The sequence below is a fragment of the Oncorhynchus clarkii genome, chromosome 28 (assembly GCF_045791955.1).
Source record: "Oncorhynchus clarkii lewisi isolate Uvic-CL-2024 chromosome 28, UVic_Ocla_1.0, whole genome shotgun sequence".
Classification (NCBI taxonomy): domain Eukaryota; kingdom Metazoa; phylum Chordata; class Actinopteri; order Salmoniformes; family Salmonidae; genus Oncorhynchus; species Oncorhynchus clarkii.
The window spans coordinates 47,286,071-47,307,039 of record NC_092174.1 but is presented as its reverse complement, the minus strand read 5'-3'; the positions used below and the strand labels follow the sequence as shown (position 1 = coordinate 47,307,039).

Here is a 20,969-nt window from a genome sequence, read left to right as displayed (position 1 = left end):
AGGTATTCCTCTTGTCCAGATGGGATAGGGCAGTGTGCAGTGTGATTGCGTCGTCTGTGGATCTATTTTGGCGGTAAGCAAATTGGAGTGGGTCTAGGGTGTCAGGTAGGGTAGAGGTGATATGATCCTTGACTAGCCTCTCACAGCACTTCATGATGACAGAAGTGAGTGCTACGGGGCGATAGTCGTTTAGCTCAAACAGACCCCACAGAGCCCCAGGACAGCAACCCAATTATACCCAACCAAATAATGAGAAAACTAAAAGATAATTACTTGACACATTGGAAAGAATTAACAAAAAAACAGAGCAAACTAGAATGCTATTTGGCCCTAAACAGAGAGTACACAGTGGCAGAATACCTGTCCACCGTGACTAACTCAAAATGAAGGAAATCTTACTGAGCTGCACTTCCTAACCTCTTGCCAAATGTATAACCATATTAGAGGCACATATTTCCCTCAGATTACACAGATCCACAAAGAATTTGAAAACAAACCCAATTTTGATAAACTTCCATATCTACTGGGTGAAATACCACAGTGTGACATCACAACAGCAAGATCTGTTGCCACAAGAAAAGGTCAACCAGTGAAGAACAAACACCATTGTAAATACAACCCATATTTAGGTTGATTTATTTACCTTCTGTGCTTTAACTATTTGTACATTGTTACAACACTGTATATAGAAATAATATGACATTTGAAATGTGTCTATTCCTTTGGATCTTCTGTGAGTGAAATGTTTACTGTTAATTTTTTGTTTATTTCACTTTTGTTTATCTATTTATCTATCTAATAAAGCTCTTGAATTTAATTGATTTGTACCTATTGTTAATAATGCGGAGAGTATTTCCTCACAACCGTTCCTCCGCAAGCCGAACGGTGTCACGTGATCAGGCCTTTACGTTCTGCAGGGAGCGGATTAGGTTCATCTGGCTCGGGCGCATCTGGCGGGCTTTGCACCAGGTGAACATTGATTGCATTCGTTTTGGAATAAAACAATATATATTATGTAAAATAGAAGTTATATTTGTTGCTGAAAAATGCACCATGCCTTGTTGATAATATGACCGAGCAGCGCAGATGACTGTTCGCTTTGAGAGGGTGCTCCTCCCTCACCGTTTCTTTCCCCTCGGATCAGCACAATCAAATTTGCCCAATGCCTGGTGCACAAGGTAGATGGAGACTCCACTTAAGGACCAATGGAATGGTCTACAATGTGCAAACCCCGCCCCCACGCCCCGCCCAGACGCGTTTTCATATGTTTGTAATGTTATTGGACAAACATCAGGGACTTTTTGGCCGACAGCTCAGATAACCGTCTTCATGCAAACTGTTTATTGCTGAAGAAGGGATGCGAGGTCGGAAGTAACTTTACTCACTGAAGAATTAACTATGGCACGGAGGTGAGTTACATTTTAGGCTAAATTCTCACATACATGCTGTTGAATTGCAGTGATCAACCGCAAATAATGATAGATATACTTTTGGCAACAAAAAAACATATATTGTATTAGTGTATGTTGATTGCTCAATTGTATCTTTTTTTTGTGATGTTATTTTTGCGTTTGATCTTTAAATCAAACAGCCTGCTACGAAAAATATTAGTTAGTTGAACACTAATGTAAATCAAAGTTGATTTGTCACATGCGCCGAATACCTTACAGCACATGTTTTTTAAAGTGCAAAGGTTGTTATTTTAATTGTAAAATGGGTTCCTGATTAATAACGGCAGGCAGGTAGCCTAGTGGTTAGAGCGTTGGACTAGTAACCGAAAAGTTGCTAGATTGAATCTCCGAGTTGACAAGGTACAACATCTGTCGTTCTGCCCCTGAACAAGGCAGTTAACCCCACTGTTCCTAGGCCGTCATTGAAAATAAGAATGTGTTCTTATGAACTGAATTGCCTAGTTAAATAAAATAACAACAGGATCAGAAATGACGGTGATGGTACTGTTATTGCGTCTTTAAATAGAAGCCTGGATCTTTGGAAATGTTTCTTTAAAATGTGGCTGTTTTTGTTTGTAGGGACCCGTTAGTGAAACTAACAGCATGACATGTCATTTCCTCCTGTTGAACTAAAACTGTTGGCGGACATGCAATGCAAGTGGTACTTGGTGTTTTATAACCGCAGGAACAATATACCGAATATTGACCTTGCGTCTCCATATGCAAACGTCATGTCAACAGCCACTACTGACGTGGTATTTATCTGGATCTGTCTTGGTTTCTGTTGACGTATCCTCCTGAATACTCAACAAAGGGGCTTGATTAGATACAAACAAAGACACATTCGGGACTATTAAGCACGTGTGACAAATACAATTTGATTTGAATTCATCTCATACTATATCATTAATATTAGTCATAGCATGCTATGTTTTGATTGAAAGATCAAAACGCAAAAATATAACATCACAAAAAAAAAAAAAAAGATAAAGTTGAGCAATCAACATGCACTAAAACGATAGTTTTTCTGCCAAACAACTGTTCCATGCTAATTACTGAGTCAGCTAAATGCTGTAGGTGGCTGAAAAGTCCTTTTGATGTTCCAAGATGAAACAGCAGCAGGATATGGGGATGATATTCATTAGCTCACCAAACTACACTTCTGAAACCAACACAGGAAGTAGATCAGCTCAGGCCGCTATCTGACTCCGTTGGCTGTTCTCTGTCTGGCCCCGTTGGCTGTTCTCTGTCTGGCCCCGTTGGATGTTCGCTGTCTGGCCCCGTTGGCTGTTCGCTGTCTGGCCCCGTTGGCTGTCTGGCCCCGTTGGCTGTTCTCTGTCTGGCCCTGTTGGCTGTTCTCTGTCTGGCCCCGTTGGCTGTTCTCTGTCTGGCCCCGTTGGATGTTCGCTGTCTGGCCCCGTTGGATGTTCGCTGTCTGGCCCGTTGGATGTTCGTGTTATTATGTTATAACTAAGTCTATGATTTGATAGAGCAGTCGGACTGAGTGGTGGTAGGCAGCAGCAGGCTCGTAAGCATTCATTCAAACAGCACTTTAGTGTGTTTTGCCAGCAGCTCTTCGTTGTGCGTCAAACATTGCGCTGTTTATGACTTCAAGCCTATCAACTCCCGAGATGAGGCTGGTGTAACCGATGTGAAATGGCCAGCTAGTTAGCGCGCGCTAATAGTGTTTCAAACGTCACTCTCTCTGAGCCTTCTAGTAGTTGTTCCCCTTGCTCTGCATGGGTAACGCTGCTTTGATGGTAGCGGTTGTCGTTGTGTTCCTGGTTCGAGCCCAGGGAGGAGCGAGGAGAAGGACGGAAGCTACACTGTTACACTGGCAACACTAAAGTGCCTATAAGAACATACAATAGTCAAAGGTTAATGAAATACAAATGGTACAGAGGGAAATAGTCCTATAAATTCCTATAATAACTACAACCTAAAACTTCTCACCTGGGAATATTGAAGACTCATGTTAAAAGGAACCACCAGCTTTTATATGTTCTCATGTTCTGAGCAAGGAACTGAAACGTTAGCTTTCTTACATGGCACATATTGCACTTTTACTTTCTTCTCCAACACTTTGTTCTTGCATTATTTAAACCAAATTGAACATGTTTCATTATTTATTTTAGGCTAAATTGATTTTATTGTTGTATTATATTACGTTAAAATAAGTGTTCATTCAGTATTGTTGTAATTGTCATTATTACAAATAACACAAAAAAAATCATCAGATTAATCGGTATCAACTTTTTTGGTCCTCCAATAATCGGTATCAGCGTTGAACAATCCAATCGGTCGACCTCTATTTTGTAGTTATATTTTGGTAGATGGTTTCCTGTCACAAGCGATTTCACAATATTTTGTGCCCCTGTTCTATCTAGGTTGTTTTAGACACTGAGGTTACGGGGTCCTCTGGTGAGGGGTTAAGAGTGACCCAAATAGCACCCGAATCAAAAACTATTGGGCACTGGTCTTTTCTATGAGAATGAATGGTTACTTTTTTTTTTAAGTGTCCCAGATGTTGTTATTTTAAGGGAAGTGAAGGCCACAGTGGTAACTGGATGTGGCTGTGGCTGTTAACAGGAAGTTAACATATCCACGGGCTATTGGTTTATCAAACCTCCACGGTATTGTCTCTGTTATAGTAGCCTCTGTCTCGGTCCCCAACAACCGGATTTTCCAGTTTTGGACATATTAACAAGACAACACTCCATCTCAACTCCTTCTCTAGTTTCAGGCGTTTTCTTTTTACGCCTGTTCACGTTAGGTTACCATTATAGCAATGCAGAGGCACCAGCTAAGTATCAACATAGATCCCTGTAGGTTACCATTATAGCAATGCAGAGGCACCAGCTAAGTATCAACATAGATCCCTGTAGGTTACCATTATAGCAATGCAGAGGCACCAGCTGAGTATCAACATAGATCCCTGTAGGTTACCATTATAGCAATGCAGAGACACCAGCTGAGTATCAACATAGATCCCTGTAGGTTACCATTATAGCAATGCAGAGGCACCAGCTAAGTATCAACATAGATCCCTGTAGGTTACCATTATAGCAATGCAGAGGCACCAGCTGAGTATCAACATAGATCCCTGTAGGTTACCATTATAGCAATGCAGAGGCACCAGCTGAGTATCAACATAGATCCCTGTAGGTTACCATTATAGCAATGCAGAGGCACCAGCTGAGTATCAACATAGATCCCTGTAGGTTACCATTATAGCAATGCAGAGGCACCAGCTGAGTATCAACATAGATCCCTGTAGGTTACCATTATAGCAATGCAGAGGCACCAGCTGAGTATCAACATAGATCCCTGTAGGTTACCATTATAGCAATGCAGAGTCACCAGCTAAGTATCAACATAGATCCCTGTAGGTTACCATTATAGCAATGCAGAGACACCAGCTGAGTATCGACATAGATCCCTGTAGGTTACAATTATAGCAATGCAGAGGCACCAGCTGAGTATCAACATAGATCCCTGTAGGTTACCATTATAGCAATGCAGAGGCACCAGCTAAGTATCAACATAGATCCCTGTAGGTTACCATTATAGCAATGCAGAGGCACCAGCTAAGTATCAACATAGATCCTTGTAGGTTACCATTATAGCAATGCAGAGGCACCAGCTGAGTATCAACATAGATCCCTGTAGGTTACCATTATAGCAATGCAGAGGCACCAGCTGAGTATCAACATAGATCCCTGTAGGTTACCATTATAGCAATGCAGAGACACCAGCTGAGTATCAACATAGAGATTGAACATAGATCTCTGTAAGTTACTGGAAAGAGATTGAACATAGATCTCTGTAGGTTACTGGAAAGAGATTGAACATAGATCTCCCTAGCAGTATCTCTATGCTTTTGTCCCCCCCCCCCCCCCCCCCCCCCCCCCCCTCCTGTAGCATTATATCTATAGCAAGGGTCTTTTTCTTGCATTGCAATGGGAAAGTATGATATCATATCGATGTGTCTATTGCCTGTCTGTGTATTAGTCAAGGTGTGAACCACGAGCTCTCTGAGATTCTGAACCAGCTGTGGAGTCGGGATACAAACCGTCTCAAACCTGGGACTGACTACACCATCTCCCTACAGGTACGGATGTCAGGGTTACCGTACTACTACTTGGCGAGATTAAATTTAGGAGCACCAGAAAATATTTTGTTATTTGATTGAGATACAGACTATATGATTTCTAGTTACTTTTGAAGGACAGTTACTTTTGTGCCCTATAAATTATTTTTATTGATCCTTAATTTAGACAGGGAGTCAATGCTGAGACCGAGGTGTCTTTATTTAGACAGGAAGTCAATGCTGAGACAGGGAGTCAATGCTGAGACCGAGGTGTCTTTATTCAGACAGGGAGTCAATGCTGAGACAGGGAGTCAATTCTGAGACCAGGGTGTCTTTATTTAGACAGGGAGTCAATGCTGAGACCGAGGTGTCTTTATTTAGACAGGGAGTCAATGCTGAGACCAGGGTGTCTTTATTTAGACAGGGAGTCAATGCTGAGACCGAGGTGTCTTTATTTAGACAGGGAGTCAATGGTGAGACCAAGGTGTCTTTATTCAGACCTGGGAGTCAATGCTGAGACCGAGGTGTCTTTATTTAGACAGGGAGTCAATGGTGAGACCAAGGTGTCTTTTCCAGGTGAACCCTGTACACATCAAAATACACTAAACACATTAAACTACACAACAATACACAAAAAAACAAAATCATAAACATAACATATACTTCAGTAAAAAGGTCCCCTAACAACCGTCTGAAACGCCCTAGAGGGTCCCCTAACAACCGCCCGAAAGGCCCTAGAGGGTCCCCTAACAACCGTCTGAAACGCCCTAGAGGGTCCCCTAACAACCGCCCGAAAGGCCCTAGAGGATCCCCTAACAACCGCCCGAAAGGCCCTAGAGGATCCCCTAACAACCGCCCGAAAGGCCCTAGAGGGTCCCCTAACAACCGTCTGAAACGCCCTAGAGGATCCCCTAACAACCGCCCGAAAGGCCCTAGAGGGTCCCCTAACAACCGCCCGAAAGGCCCTAGAGGGTCCCCTAACAACCGCCCGAAAGGCCCTAGAGGGTCCCCTAACAACCGTCTGAAATGCCCTAGAGGATCCCCTAACAACCGCCCGAAAGGCCCTAGAGGGTCCCCTAACAACCGCCCGAAAGGCCCTAGAGGGTCCCCTAACAACCGTCTGAAACGCCCTAGAGGGTCCCCTAACAACCGTCTGAAACGCCCTAGAGGATCCCCTAACAACCGCCCGAAAGGCCCTAGAGGGTCCCCTAACAACCGTCTGAAACGCCCTAGAGGGTCCCCTAACAACCGCCCGAAAGGCCCTAGAGGGTCCCCTAACAACCGTCTGAAACGCCCTAGAGGGTCCCCTAACAACCGCCCGAAAGGCCCTAGAGGGTTCCCTAACAACCGTCTGAAACGCCCTAGAGGGTCCCCTAACAACCGTCTGAAACGCCCTAGAGGGTCCCCTAACAACCGTCTGAAACGCCCTAGAGGATCCCCTAACAACCGCCCGAAAGGCCCTAGAGGGTCCCCTAACAACCGTCTGAAACGCCCTAGAGGGTCCCCTAACAACCGCCCGAAAGGCCCTAGAGGGTCCCCTAACAACCGTCTGAAACGCCCTAGAGGATCCCCTAACAACCCCCCGAAAGGCCCTAGAGGGTTCCCTAACAACCGTCTGAAACGCCCTAGAGGATCCCCTAACAACCGCCCGAAAGGCCCTAGAGGGTCCCCTAACAACCGTCTGAAACGCCCTAGAGGATCCCCTAACAACCGCCCGAAAGGCCCTAGAGGATCCCCTAACAACCGCCCGAAAGGCCCTAGAGGGTCCCCTAACAACCGTCTGAAACGCCCTAGAGGATCCCCTAACAACCGCCCGAAAGGCCCTAGAGGGTCCCCTAACAACCGTCTGAAATGCCCTAGAGGATCCCCTAACAACCGTCTGAAACGCCCTAGAGGGTTCCCTAACAACCGCCTGAAACGCCCTAGAGGATCCCCTAACAACCGCCCGAAAGGCCCTAGAGGGTCCCCTAACAACCGTCTGAAACGCCCTAGAGGATCCCCTAACAACCGCCCGAAAGGCCCTAGAGGGTTCCCTAACAACCGTCTGTAATGCCCTAGAGGGTCCCCTAACAACCGTCTGAAAGGCCCTAGAGGGTCCCCTAACAACCGCCTGAAATTCCTCCAATTTTAAAATGTGTTGTAGATCATTCCACACGTAAGGTGGAAGGAAATGAAAAGTTGGAAGTTTGTGGAGCAGGGCTTTGTAAACAGAAAGAGGGTAATGATGTGATCTACCTGACTTTTAAAGAGGTCCAGACAATGTTTTGTAACACTGTAAATACATATGTTTTTATTATAAAACCTCAAATTCATTTGTGAAATATTAGGTTTTTTAAATTGTACAAATTGCACTATTTTCCTTTTTAAGATGCGTTACATTTGAAGATGGTATACTCTCTTTATAAAAACATCAGGTGTGTGATGACTACATGCAAGAGATCTGGCATTCATTCATTCCAAAGGAATACCTGGCTGGCACATGTGTTTCCCCATGTGTAACGGATGTGAAACGGCTAGCTTAGTTAGCGGTGCGCGCTAACTGGGTATGGGCGAGGCGACGGTCTAAAGTTATACTGTTACACATGCTTCAGTTCAAGGTCAGAATACCCATAGAAAGGTTAATGAAGTTGCCACTACGTGTAACTCTGGTCCGACTCCCCCCTAGAGAGGCAGGTATCGTGACTGGGAGCTAGCTATCCAAATAGAGACAGGAAGGAATTTAGCTTATTCAGGGTTGAGGTCAGGCCCACAGAGTAGTTTTCGTGGTGTTGTTGGCAGATGTGATGGCCTTATTCATATAGTATGTTTGTCTATCCAGGGAAAGGCAGGTTACGTGGCCCAGGGTAGTAACACTGCCAGAGACATGGCTAGGGCTCCTCTGTTCGCCTATGTCAACGAGGGCAAACTGAAAAACATCAAGACCTACGCCTGTAAGTCCTTTCTACCTCTACTCCGCCCTTCCTTCACTCCTCCCTTCCTTCATTCCTCCCTTACTTCACTCCTCCCTTCCTTCACTCCTCCCTTCCTTCACTCCGCCCTTCCTTCACTCCTCCCTTCCTTCACTCCTCCCTTCCTTCACTCCTCCCTTCCTTCACTCCTCCCTTCCTTCACTCCGCCCTTCCTCCACTCCTCCCTTCCTTCACTCCTCCCTTCCTTCACTCCTCCCTTCCTTCACTCCTCCCTTCCTTCACTCCGCCCTTCCTTCACTCCTCCCTTCCTTCACTCCTCCCTTCCTTCACTCCTCCCTTCCTTCACTCCGCCCTTCCTTCACTCCTCCCTTCCTTCACTCCTCCCTTCCTCCACTCTCTCTACCTCCTCTCCTCTCTTCCTGTTATTGAAGGCATATCCTCTCTACCTCTTCTCCTCTCTTCCTGTTATTGAAGGCATATCCTGTCTACCTCCTCTCCTCTCTTCCTGTTATTGAAGGCATATCCTCTCTACCTCCTCTCCTCTCTTCCTGTTATTGAAAGCATAGCCAGTATTTCACAAAGCATTCTTCAGAGTGATATATGTTTCTTGTGTGCAGTGTTCATGCGTCTCCTGGACAACTATGAGATGTCTACAGGCGTGTCGGAGACCGTCACCTCTGAGGAACTGATGGAGAACGATCTCTTCCTCAATGCCATTCTGGAGACCGAGGTCATGAAGGTAGTGTGTGTGTGTGTGTGTGTGTGATCTGTCTCTGTGTGCCCACAGGTAAACGTGTGGGTTATAGTCCTTATTGCTTGGTTGAGCACATATAGCTATGTTCTGTCGTCATTTATATCCATAGCCAGGACTCCTGGAGAACCTGTCTGTTCTGGAGAAGGGCCCTTAACCTGTCTGTTCTGGAGAAGGGCCCTTAACCTGTCTGTTCAGGCCAGGACTCCTGGAGACAGGCCCTTAACCTCCATGAGTTAGTCAGATGGTGTTCTGTCACTGTGGACATGTGTTTTGTCTTGTTACTTAGTCTTAGGTGTGGACTCCACAACACACAAAGCAATGTGTCAACTGATGTGTCGGTCTAATCCTTGTGTGTGTGTCAGTGTGCCCACAAGTATCTGGTGAGTAAGGGTCACTCCCCGTCCGACCAGCAGCAGTTCAAGAGGCAGCTCTATGACATGTGGTTCAGACTCTATCACCGAGACCGCAGTGGAGGGTGAGTGTGTGTGTATGTGTGTGTTTTATTATGCTCGCATACAGTGAGCAGTTTGAGCTTGTTTTAGTTGTACCTGTATGTGTGTGAAAGAGACAGAGAGCGACACGCAGAGGGAGAGAGAGGGAGATTTGCAAATAGTAGGACATTTTAAAATGTCTTTTATTATTTTGGAACTTTTGTAAGTGTAATGTTTACTGGTAATTTGTCACTTGCTTTTGTCTTGTCTTTGTCTTTGTCTTTGTCACTTGCTTTTGTCACTTGCTGTCACTTTTCATTTCACTTGCTTTGGCAATGTTAACATGTTTCCCATGCCAATAAAGCCCTTAAATTGAATTGAATTGAGAAAGAGACACACACACACACACACACACACCGAGACAGAGAGAGAGAGAGACACGCAGGGAGAGAGGGAGAGAGACAGAGAGACGCGGAGAGAGACAGAGAGACGCGGAGAGAGACGCGGAGAGAGACAGAGACGCGGAGAGAGACAGAGAGACGCGGAGAGAGACAGAGAGACGCGGAGAGAGACAGAGAGACGCGGAGAGAGACAGAGAGACGCGGAGAGAGACAGAGAGACGCGGAGAGAGACACAGAGAGACGCGGAGAGAGACAGAGAGACGCGGAGAGAGACAGAGACGCGGAGAGAGACAGAGACGCGGAGAGAGACAGAGACGCGGAGAGAGACAGAGAGAGACGCGGAGAGAGACAGAGAGACGCGGAGAGAGACAGAGAGACGCGGAGAGAGAGAGAGACGCGGAGAGAGAGAGAGACGCGGAGAGAGAGAGAGATGCGGAGAGAGACGCGGAGAGAGAGAGAGACGCGGAGAGAGAGAGAGACGCGGAGAGAGAGAGAGACGCAGAGAGAGAGAGAGAGACGCAGAGAGAGAGAGAGAGACGCAGAGAGAGAGAGAGAGACGCAGAGAGAGAGAGAGAGACGCAGAGAGAGAGAGAGAGACGCAGAGAGAGAGAGAGACGCAGAGAGAGAGAGAGACGCAGAGAGAGAGACGCAGAGAGAGAGACGCAGAGAGAGAGAGAGAGAGAGAGAGACGCAGAGAGAGAGAGAGAGAGAGAGACGCAGAGAGAGAGAGAGAGAGAGACGCAGAGAGAGAGAGACGCAGAGAGAGAGAGAGAGAGAGACGCAGAGAGAGAGAGAGAGAGACGCAGAGAGAGAGAGACGCGGAGAGAGACAGAGAGAGACGCAGAGAGAGAGAGAGACGCGGAGAGAGACGCGGAGAGAGACGCGGAGAGAGACGCGGAGAGAGACGCGGAGAGAGACGCAGAGAGAGACGCGGAGAGAGAGAGACGCGGAGAGAGAGAGACGCGGAGAGAGAGAGACGCGGAGAGAGAGAGACGCGGAGAGAGAGAGACGCGGAGAGAGAGAGAGACGCGGAGAGAGAGAGAGAGACGCGGAGAGAGAGAGAGATGCGGAGAGAGACGCGGAGAGAGAGAGAGAGATGCGGAGAGAGACGCGGAGAGAGAGAGAGAGACGCGGAGAGAGAGAGAGACGCGGAGAGAGAGAGACGCAGAGAGAGAGAGAGAGACGCAGAGAGAGAGAGAGACGCAGAGAGAGAGAGAGAGACGCAGAGAGAGACGCAGAGAGAGAGAGAGACGCAGAGAGAGAGAGACACAGAGAGAGAGAGAGACGCAGAGAGAGAGAGAGACGCAGAGAGAGAGAGAGAGAGAGAGACGCAGAGAGAGAGACGCAGAGAGAGAGAGAGAGAGAGACGCAGAGAGAGAGAGAGACGCAGAGAGAGAGAGAGAGACGCAGATAGAGAGAGAGAGACGCAGAGAGAGAGACGCAGAGAGAGAGAGACGCAGAGAGAGAGAGACGCAGAGAGAGAGAGACGCAGAGAGAGAGAGACGCAGAGAGAGAGAGAGACGCAGAGAGAGAGAGAGACGCAGAGAGAGAGAGAGACGCAGAGAGAGAGAGAGACGCAGAGAGAGAGAGAGACGCAGAGAGAGAGAGAGACGCAGAGAGAGAGAGAAAGAGACTCAGAGAGAGAGAGAGAGAGAGACGCAGAGAGAGAGAGAGACGCAGAGAGAGAGAGAGAGAGAGACACGCAGAGAGAGAGAGAGAGAGAGAGAGAGACACGCAGAGAGAGAGAGAGAGAGAGACACGCAGAGAGAGAGAGAGACACGCAGAGAGAGAGAGAGACACGCAGAGAGAGAGAGAGAGATAGACACACGCAGAGAGAGAGAGAGACACGCAGAGAGAGAGAGAGACACGCAGAGAGAGAGAGAGAGATAGACACACGCAGAGAGAGAGAAACACACAAGGACCGAGACCGAGAGAGACTGATTACATATTTTTTTTTAAACATATTTTCTTATGTTTCCAATACAGTGAGGACTCCTGTGGTTTTGAGCATGTGTTTCTTATGTTTCCAATACAGTGAGGACTCCTGTGGTTTTGAGCATGTGTTTCTTATGTTTCCAATACAGTGAGGACTCCTGTGGTTTTGAGCATGTGTTTCTTATGTTTCCAATACAGTGAGGACTCCTGTGGTTTTGAGCATGTGTTTCTTATGTTTCCAATACAGTGAGGACTCCTGTGGTTTTGAGCATGTGTTTCTTATGTTTCCAATACAGTGAGGACTCCTGTGGTTTTGAGCATGTGTTTCTTATGTTTCCAATACAGTGAGGACGCCTGTGGTTTTGAGCATGTGTTTCTTATGTTCCCAATACAGTGAGGACTCCTGTGGTTTTGAGCATGTGTTTCTTATGTTTCCAATACAGTGAGGACTCCTGTGGTTTTGAGCATGTGTTTCTTATGTTTCCAATACAGTGAGGACTCCTGTGGTTTTGAGCATGTGTTTCTTATGTTTCCAATACAGTGAGGACTCCTGTGGTTTTGAGCATGTGTTTCTTATGTTTCCAATACAGTGAGGACTCCTGTGGTTTTGAGCATGTGTTTCTTATGTTTCCAATACAGTGAGGACTCCTGTGGTTTTGAGCATGTGTTTCTTATGTTTCCAATACAGTGAGGACTCCTGTGGTTTTGAGCATGTGTTTCTTATGTTTCCAATACAGTGAGGACTCCTGTGGTTTTGAGCATGTGTTTGTTGGTGAGTCTAAGAAAGGGAAGGAGATCACGGGGTTCCACAACTGGGTTCAGTTCTATCTGCAGGAGAAGCACGGCAATGTGGACTACAAGGGTTACAAGGCCCAGGGCAACAGGAACACTGTAAGACATTCTAGAACAATCTCCCTATCTTATCGGCAGAGTTACATTTCACACAGGTCCATACACAAGAGACTTGTTTTCAGAAATGTAGCTCTATGGTTGTTGTCTTGCTCTGGTAAATAGTTCAACTTTTGTGTGTGTTTTTTAGTGTTTACATTTTACTGACTGATTTCAAGACACCCAAAACTGTGGCCACCACTGTAAACTTCCCAAATCATACATTATATTTAACCGTATGTTATGTGCGGCAGGGTAGCCTAGTGGTTAGAGCACTAGAGTAACCGAAAGGTTGCAAGTTCATATCCCCGTGCTGACAAGGTACAAATCTGTCGTTCTGCCCCTGAACAAGGCAGTTAACCCACTGTTCCTAGGCCGTCATTGAAAATAAGAATTTGTTCTTAACTAGTTAAATAAAGGTAAATAAAAATGTAAAACATGTACACCACACGGCTGTAAACTTCCCAAATCATACATTATATTTAAAAATGTTATGTACACCACACGGCATGTTTATTATAGTCATTATATCACATCTGTTACCTTTAATAACTCTACACTATGTGCGTCAGTCAGATGAGGAAGTCCACGTCCTGAAATACCATATTACACATGAATAACACCTTTATTATAGGGGTGGCAGGTAGCCTTGTGGGTAGAGAGTTGGGCCTATAACCGGAAGGTTGCTGGATCGAATCCCCGAGCCGACAAGGTTTTTTTTAAAAAATGTTGTTTTGACCTCTCTGTGCAGCCAGATGAGGATGACCACGTTCTGAACCTTCAATTCAGCTGGAAGGGCCTGGTCAAGCCTGTGGGAAGCTCCTTCATCGGGGTCAGCCCAGAGTTCGAGGTCGCCCTCTTCACCATTCTCTTCCTCGCGTCGACTGAGAAGGTGAGCGGTTGCGTGATTGACCACACGGGGTTCAAACCTGGGTCTATGAGACTGTGTTGGCCTGTAGTGCTGAAGCCTAGGCCCTAGAAGACATTAGCTTGGGGAGCTAGTGCTCGATCTCAGATCTCAGGCTGGGTTACTCATGGTTCCCTGAACCACCCTGATGACACGTCTTATCAACCTGAAGTCATCATAGCTAACATTACCCCTCCAGACTGAATAAACTACTGTTCTGACCAGCATAACATGACCCCTCCAGACTGAATACACTACTGTTCTGACCAGTATAACAGGACCCCTCCAGACTGAATAAACTACTGTTCTGACCAGCCATAACATGTCCCCTCCAGGCTGAATAAACTACTGTTCTGACCAGTATAACAGGACCCCTCCAGACTGAATAAACTACTGTTCTGACCAGTATAACAGGACCCCTCCAGACTGAATAAACTACTGTTCTGACCAGTATAACAGGACCCCTCCAGACTGAATACATAACCTGACCCCTCCAGTCTGAATAAACTACTGTTCACCAGTATAACATGACCCCTCCAGACTGAATAAACTACTGTTCACCAGTATAACAGGACCCCTCCAGTCTGAATAAACTACTGTTCACCAGTATAACAGGACCCCTCCAGACTGAATAAACTACTGTTCACCAGTATAACAGGACCCCTCCAGGCTGAATAAACTACTGTTCTGACCAGTATAACAGGACCCCTCCAGACTGAATAAACTACTGTTCTGACCAGCATAACATGACCCCTCCAGACTGAATACATAACATGACCCCTCCAGACTGAATACATAACATGACCCCTCCAGTCTGAATAAACTACTGTTCTGACCAGTATAACATGACCCCTCCAGGCTGAATAAACTACTGTTCTGACCAGCATAACATGACCCCTCCAGACTGAATAAACTACTGTTCTGACCAGCATAACATGACCCCTCCAGACTGAATAAACTACTGTTCTGACCAGCCATAACATGACCCCTCCAGTCTGAATCAGCACAGTTCTGGAAAAGGGTTGTGAATTGGGATGCAGCCCAACGTTGGTGTTGATGAGGAGAACCCTAGCCAGTATATAAATGGGTGGATGTATTGGCTAACGTTAGCCTTGTGGTTTATGTACAGGTGACCACGGCCGTGGTGAAGGTGGACGAGTACCTGCTAGAGATGGTGGTGTATCGTCAGGGGCGATCCATCGGAACCTCCTACCCGAAACTACTTAGCAGCAACAACAGGGACCTGTAGTGGGGAGATCCACGCACCCTGATTCTGAAATCAGGCCCAAATGGAACCCTAATCCCTATGTAGTGCACTGCTTTCAACCAGGGCCCATAAGGCTAGGAGTGCACTATATAGGGAATAGGATGCCATTTGGGGCCTAAGTCAGAATCATCTGTCATGTCGTGTACTGTGTTTTTGACTCCATATTGTTATTAGGTTGTGTCCTCCTTCATCAAATCCTTAACCTCGTTGCCAAGTTCAATTACTAATTACAGATCCTGGATCATTCATCATTTGCTCTGAACTATTATATTAGAGATTACAGTTGATCCAGGACCAGGATTGTGTCTCTCTCTGCTACCAGCTCTCCTTTCTGTCCTGAATATTCCGTTCTGGTCCTTGGTCTTTCACAAAGCAGAGGGCTGTTTTTATTTCCTGTTAAGAAAACTACTAAAGCATTTTGACAATCCATTAAAACCTAGATTTACTATGATAGGAACCTGATTGTCAAACATTATATTAACAGTGTTGTACTCTTGTTTTTAACATATTACTTATGATTATTAAGTTTAATTTCAGCTTGAAGAAAATAAAACAAGTTTACTATCTTATTTATTTCCCCTTTATTTAACCAGGTAGGCCAGTTGAGAACAACTCATTTACAACTGAGACCTGGCCAAGATAAAGCAAAAGCTGTGCGACACAAACAACAACACAGAGTTACACACGGAATAAACAAACATGCAGTCAATAATACAGTAGAAAAGCTTCTCCTGTGCTTTTATTTTGAAGATTAAAACAAACAATGGTTACAGTACGTCTCCTCGGCAGAAAACAATACAATCAGGTCAGACTAGAGTATGTTAAACTACAATTTCCATGGAAAGATCTCAGGTTTATTTCACTCAATAGTAGAAGGTTACATGAATGATGCATCGAACGTAATCATGATCTGCCTAAGAACAGGTCTGTATTGAGGAATGTAATCAGGATCTGCCTAAGAACAGGTCTGTATTGAGGAATGTAATCATGATCTGCCTAAGAACAAGTCTGTATTGAGGAATGTAATCATGATCTGCCTAAGAACAGGTCTGTATTGAGGAATGTAATCATGATCTGCCTAAGAACAGGTCTGTATTGAGGAATGTAATCATGATCTGCCTAAGAACAGGTCTGTATTGAGGAATGTAATCATGATCTGCCTAAGAACAGGTCTGTATTGAGGAATGTAATCATGATCTGCCTAAGAACAGGTCTGTATTGAGGAATGTAATCATGATCTGCCTAAGAACAGGTCTGTATTGAGGAATGTAATCATGATCTGCCTAAGAACAGGTCTGTATTGAGGAATGTAATCATGATCTGCCTAAGAACAGGTCTGTATTGAGGAATGTAATCATGATCTGCCTAAGAACAGGTCTGTATTGAGGAATGTAATCATGATCTGCCTAAGAACAGGTCTGTATTGAGGAATGTAATCAGGATCTGCCTAAGAACAGGTCTGTATTGAGGAATGTAATCATGATCTGCCTAAGAACAGGTCTGTTTTGAGGAATGTAATCATGATCTGCCTAAGAACAGGTCTGTATTGAGGAATGTAATCAGGATCTGCCTAAGAACAGGTATGTATTGAGGAATGTAATCATGATCTGCCTAAGAACAAGTCTGTATTGAGGAATGTAATCATGATCTGCCTAAGAACAGGTCTGTATTGAGGAATGTAATCATGATCTGCCTAAGAACAGGTCTGTATTGAGGAATGTAATCATGATCTGCCTAAGAACAGGTCTGTATTGAGGAATGTAATCAGGATCTGCCTAAGAACAGGTCTGTATTGAGGAATGTAATCATGATCTACCTAAGAACAGGTCTGTTTTGAGGAATGTAATCATGATCTGCCTAAGAACAGGTCTGTATTGAGGAATGTAATCAGGATCTGCCTAAGAACAGGTATGTATTGAGGAATGTAATCATGATCTGCCTAAGAACAGGTCTGTAATTGAGGAATGTAATCATGATCTGCCTAAGAACAGGTCTGTATTGAGGAATGTAATCATGATCTGCCTAAGAACAGGTCTGTATTGAGGAATGTAATCATGATCTGCCTAAGAACAGGTCTGTATTGAGGAATGTAATCATGATCTGCCTAAGAACAGGTCTGTATTGAGGAATGTAATCATGATCTGCCTAAGAACAGGTCTGTATTGAGGAATGTAATCATGATCTGCCTAAGAACAGGTCTGTATTGAGGAATGTAATCATGATCTGCCTAAGAACAGGTCTGTATGGAGGAATGTAATCATGATCTGCCTAAGAACAGGTCTGTATTGAGGAATGTAATCATGATCTGCCTAAGAACAGGTCTGTATTGAGGAATGTAATCAGGATCTGCCTAAGAACAGGTCTGTATGGAGGAATGTAATCAGGATCTGCCTAAGAACAGGTCTGTATTGAGGAATGTAATCATGATCTGCCTAAGAACAGGTCTGTATTGAGGAATGTAATCAGGATCTGCCTAAGAACAGGTCTGTATTGAGGAATGTAATCATGATCTGCCTAAGAACAGGTCTGTATTGAGGAATGTAATCATGATCTGCCTAAGAACAGGTCTGTGTGGAGGAATGTAATCATGAAATATAAACTAATTAATATATGAAAACGTAGTAATTACAGTTTAGATTAAAAGTATGGATTTTAATAATATACACGTCACTAATTTCATTAATCATTATCATCAGTGGTGTAAAGTACTTTAGTAAAAAATACTTTAAAATACTACTTAAGTAGTTTTCTGGGATACCTGTAGCTTACTTTACTGTTTATATTTGACTTTTACTGAGTGGACAAAACATTAGGAACACCTGCTCTTTCCATGACAGATTGACCAGGTGAAAGCTATAATCCCTTATTAATGTTAATTTCTTGTTAAATCCACTTCAATCAGTGTAGATGAAGGCGAGGAGACGGATTTAAAATAGGATTTCAGCCTTGAGACCATTGAGACATAGATTGTGTATGTGTACCATTCAGAGGGATGACTGGGTAAGACTAAAGATTTAAGTGCCTTTGAACTGGGTATGGTAGTAGGTGCCAGGCGCAACGGTTTGTGTCAAGAACTGCAACACTGCTGGGTTTTTTCCACACTCGACAGTTTCCCCGTGTGTATCCAGAATGATCCACCACACAAAGGACATCCAGCGAACTTGACACAACTGTGGGAAGCATTGGAGTCAACATGGGCCAGCATCCCTGTGGAACGCTTTCAACACCTTGTAGAGTCCATGCCCCAACTAATTGAGGCTGTTCAGGGGGCAAAAGGGAGGACAAAAGGTGTTCCTAATCTTTTGTCCACTCAGTGTATATAATAATTTCTGTGTCCTTCAGGAGATGTGTTGATGTCCCAGTTCTCCTCAAAATATCTGTTGTTTATGACATATAAGAATTCCTCATTTTCTGTTCCATGTTTTTCTACAGCTTGTTTACGATCTCCATGTTGAATGATAAAGCAGGGGTCTGTTTTTTTCACCCTGCCCTCGGGGTGGCCGACGATGCAGATTCCACCCTCTAGAGACGGAAAGCTGAAGCTGTCAAGCAAGCTTGAAGGCAAGATGATGTCAGGATCTGAGCTAAGCTCCAGCAAAGCAAAGTCAACACAACCCAAATCAACTTTTCCATAGGCTACAACCTCACTTTGCACTGGTATCTGCTGCGTTCTCTCACCCAGGTCTTCAAAGTCAAACGTGACTGTTACCGATTGTTGCAGCTTGTTAGTTATCGGCTCATAGATTTGATGGACAACATGGGCGTTTGTAAGGATGAACTTTTTAAACAGAAGGAAGCCAGTTCCTTTTGGTGTCCCTTCAATTCTCAGCTGACAAACAGAAGCACTCAGCTCCATTAGTCTCTTCACTTTCTTCACTTCTTGGAAGCTCTGTGTTTTCTTTCCAAACTCTACTCTCAAGAATTGTTGCACGTCTGAAGGCTTTTTCAAATTCTCTCTCTCTTTCAAGTGATCTACCAAACCTGCATATTGGGAATGCAGGATGCTTAGGATCTCTTTAGAGTTTGGAATCTCTTGCCTTTTTTGCTTCACTACCAGAGAACTACCATCTTTTCCTGTCTCTTTTGACTGCAACTGTGTTTTAACGGTGTCTGTTGTGGTAGGACTCTGAGGAGAAAAATGTCTGAAAACACAACAGCCAGCTGGTCTGCACATGCTCTGAAGGGTGCGGCATGGGATGCGGCAGCTTTGCGAGGTTTAACGCGTTGGAATGACTTACATACATCTTCCGTGGAGACAGGAAGTACACAGCCCACTTCATCCTCAGTGGCTCTCCTCGGCAGTTCACAACCTTCGTTGAGAAAATGGTGTTCAGTTCATCCGGTAGCCCCGATGACATCTTTGCACACACTCTTGGCATTCTCTCAACCAGCTTCATGAGGTAGTCACCTGGAATGCATTTCAATTAACAAGTGTGACTTGTTAAAAGTTCATTTGTGGAATTTCTTTCCTTCTTAATGCATTTGAGCCAATCAGTTGTGTTGTGACAAGGGAGGGGTGGTATACAGAAGATAGCCCTATTTGATAAAAGACCAAGTCCATATGATGGCAAGAACCGCTTAAATGAGCAAAGAAAAACGACAGTCCATCATTACTTTAAGACATGAAGGTCAGTTAATGCGGAAAATGTAAAACATTTAGAAAATGTATTCAAGTGCAGTCTGGAAAACCATCAAGCGCTATGATGACACTGGCTCTCATGAGGACCGCCACAGGAAAGGAAGACCCAGAGTTACCTCTGCTGCAGAGGATAAGTTCATTAGAGTTAACTGCACCTCAGATTGCAGCCCAAATAAATGCTTCACAGAGTTCAAGTAACAGACACATCTCAACATCAACTGTTCAGAGGAGACTGCGTGAATCAGGCCTTCATGGTCGAATGGCTGCAAAGAATATAAAACTTTAAATGTATTTTGATTTTTTTTGGTTTTGGTTACTACATGATTCCATATGTGTTATTTCATAGTTTTGATGTCTTCACTGTTATTTTTTTAAATTGAGAAAAAAGTAAAAAATAAAGAAAAACCCTGGAATGAGTAGGTGTGTCCAAACTCTTGACGAGTACTGTACATGTTAGTGTCACACATCTACTCCTAGTCCCTCTGTCCGGCGCTCAACGTCGCCTTTCTTCAAACCACCGGTCCTGGCAACCCATCACTACGCACACCTGGCAACCCATCACTACACACACCTGGCAACCCATCACTACGCACACCTGGCAACCCATCACTACGCACACCTGGCAACCCATCACTACGCACACCTGGCAACCCATCACTACGCACACCTGGCAACCCATCACTACGCACACCTGGCAACCCATCACTACGCACACCTGGCAACCCATCACTACGCACACCTGGCAACCCATCACTACACACACCTGGCAACCCATCACTACGCACACCTGGCAACCCATCACTACGCACACCTGGCAACCCATCACTACGCACACCTGGCAACCCATCACTACGCACACCTGGCAACCCATCACTACGCACACCTGGCAACCCATCACTACGCACACCTGGCAACCCATCACTACGTACACCTGGCAACCCATCACTACACACACCTGGAAACCCATCACTATGTACACCTGGCAACCCATCACTACGCACACCTGGCAACCCATCACTATGCACACCTGGCAACCCATCACTACGCACACCTGGCAACCCATCACTACGTACACCTGGCAACCCATCACTACGCACACCTGGCAACCCATCACTACGGACACCTGGCAACCCATCACTACGCACACCTGGCAACCCATCACTACGCAGACCTGGACCGTATCTGTTCTGTAGATAAACACCATGGTTTTGTAGTGGATGCGAGTTTTGACTGGAGGCCAGTAGAGTGTGAGGAGGAGCGGGGTGACATGAGAGAACTTGGGAAGGTTGAAAACCAG

At 45.2% G+C, this 20,969-nt stretch overlaps 1 protein-coding gene across 1 annotated transcript; it reads left to right on the top strand.

Annotated features, from left to right (window-relative positions):
* Nucleotides 1-1,269: 1,269 nt before the first annotated feature.
* Nucleotides 1,270-15,757, top strand: LOC139386624 (uridylate-specific endoribonuclease C-like). The gene is made up of 8 exons (XM_071132355.1): nt 1,270-1,409; nt 5,463-5,562; nt 8,360-8,471; nt 9,068-9,189; nt 9,567-9,679; nt 12,709-12,862; nt 13,611-13,751; nt 14,896-15,757. The coding sequence occupies exons 1-8, from the start codon at nt 1,399-1,401 to the stop codon at nt 15,013-15,015; spliced, it is 873 nt and encodes a 290-aa protein (XP_070988456.1). The 5' UTR covers nt 1,270-1,398; the 3' UTR covers nt 15,016-15,757.
* The last annotated feature ends 5,212 nt before the right edge of the window (nt 15,758-20,969 follow it).

Bases quoted from the DNA above. Each gene is read 5' to 3' on its own strand.
- LOC139386624 (XM_071132355.1), top strand. The intron at 5,563-8,359 runs GTACGGATGTCA...TTGTCTATCCAG, and splicing joins ACTACACCATCTCCCTACAG to GGAAAGGCAGGTTACGTGGC. The intron at 9,190-9,566 runs GTAGTGTGTGTG...TGTGTGTGTCAG, and splicing joins TGGAGACCGAGGTCATGAAG to TGTGCCCACAAGTATCTGGT.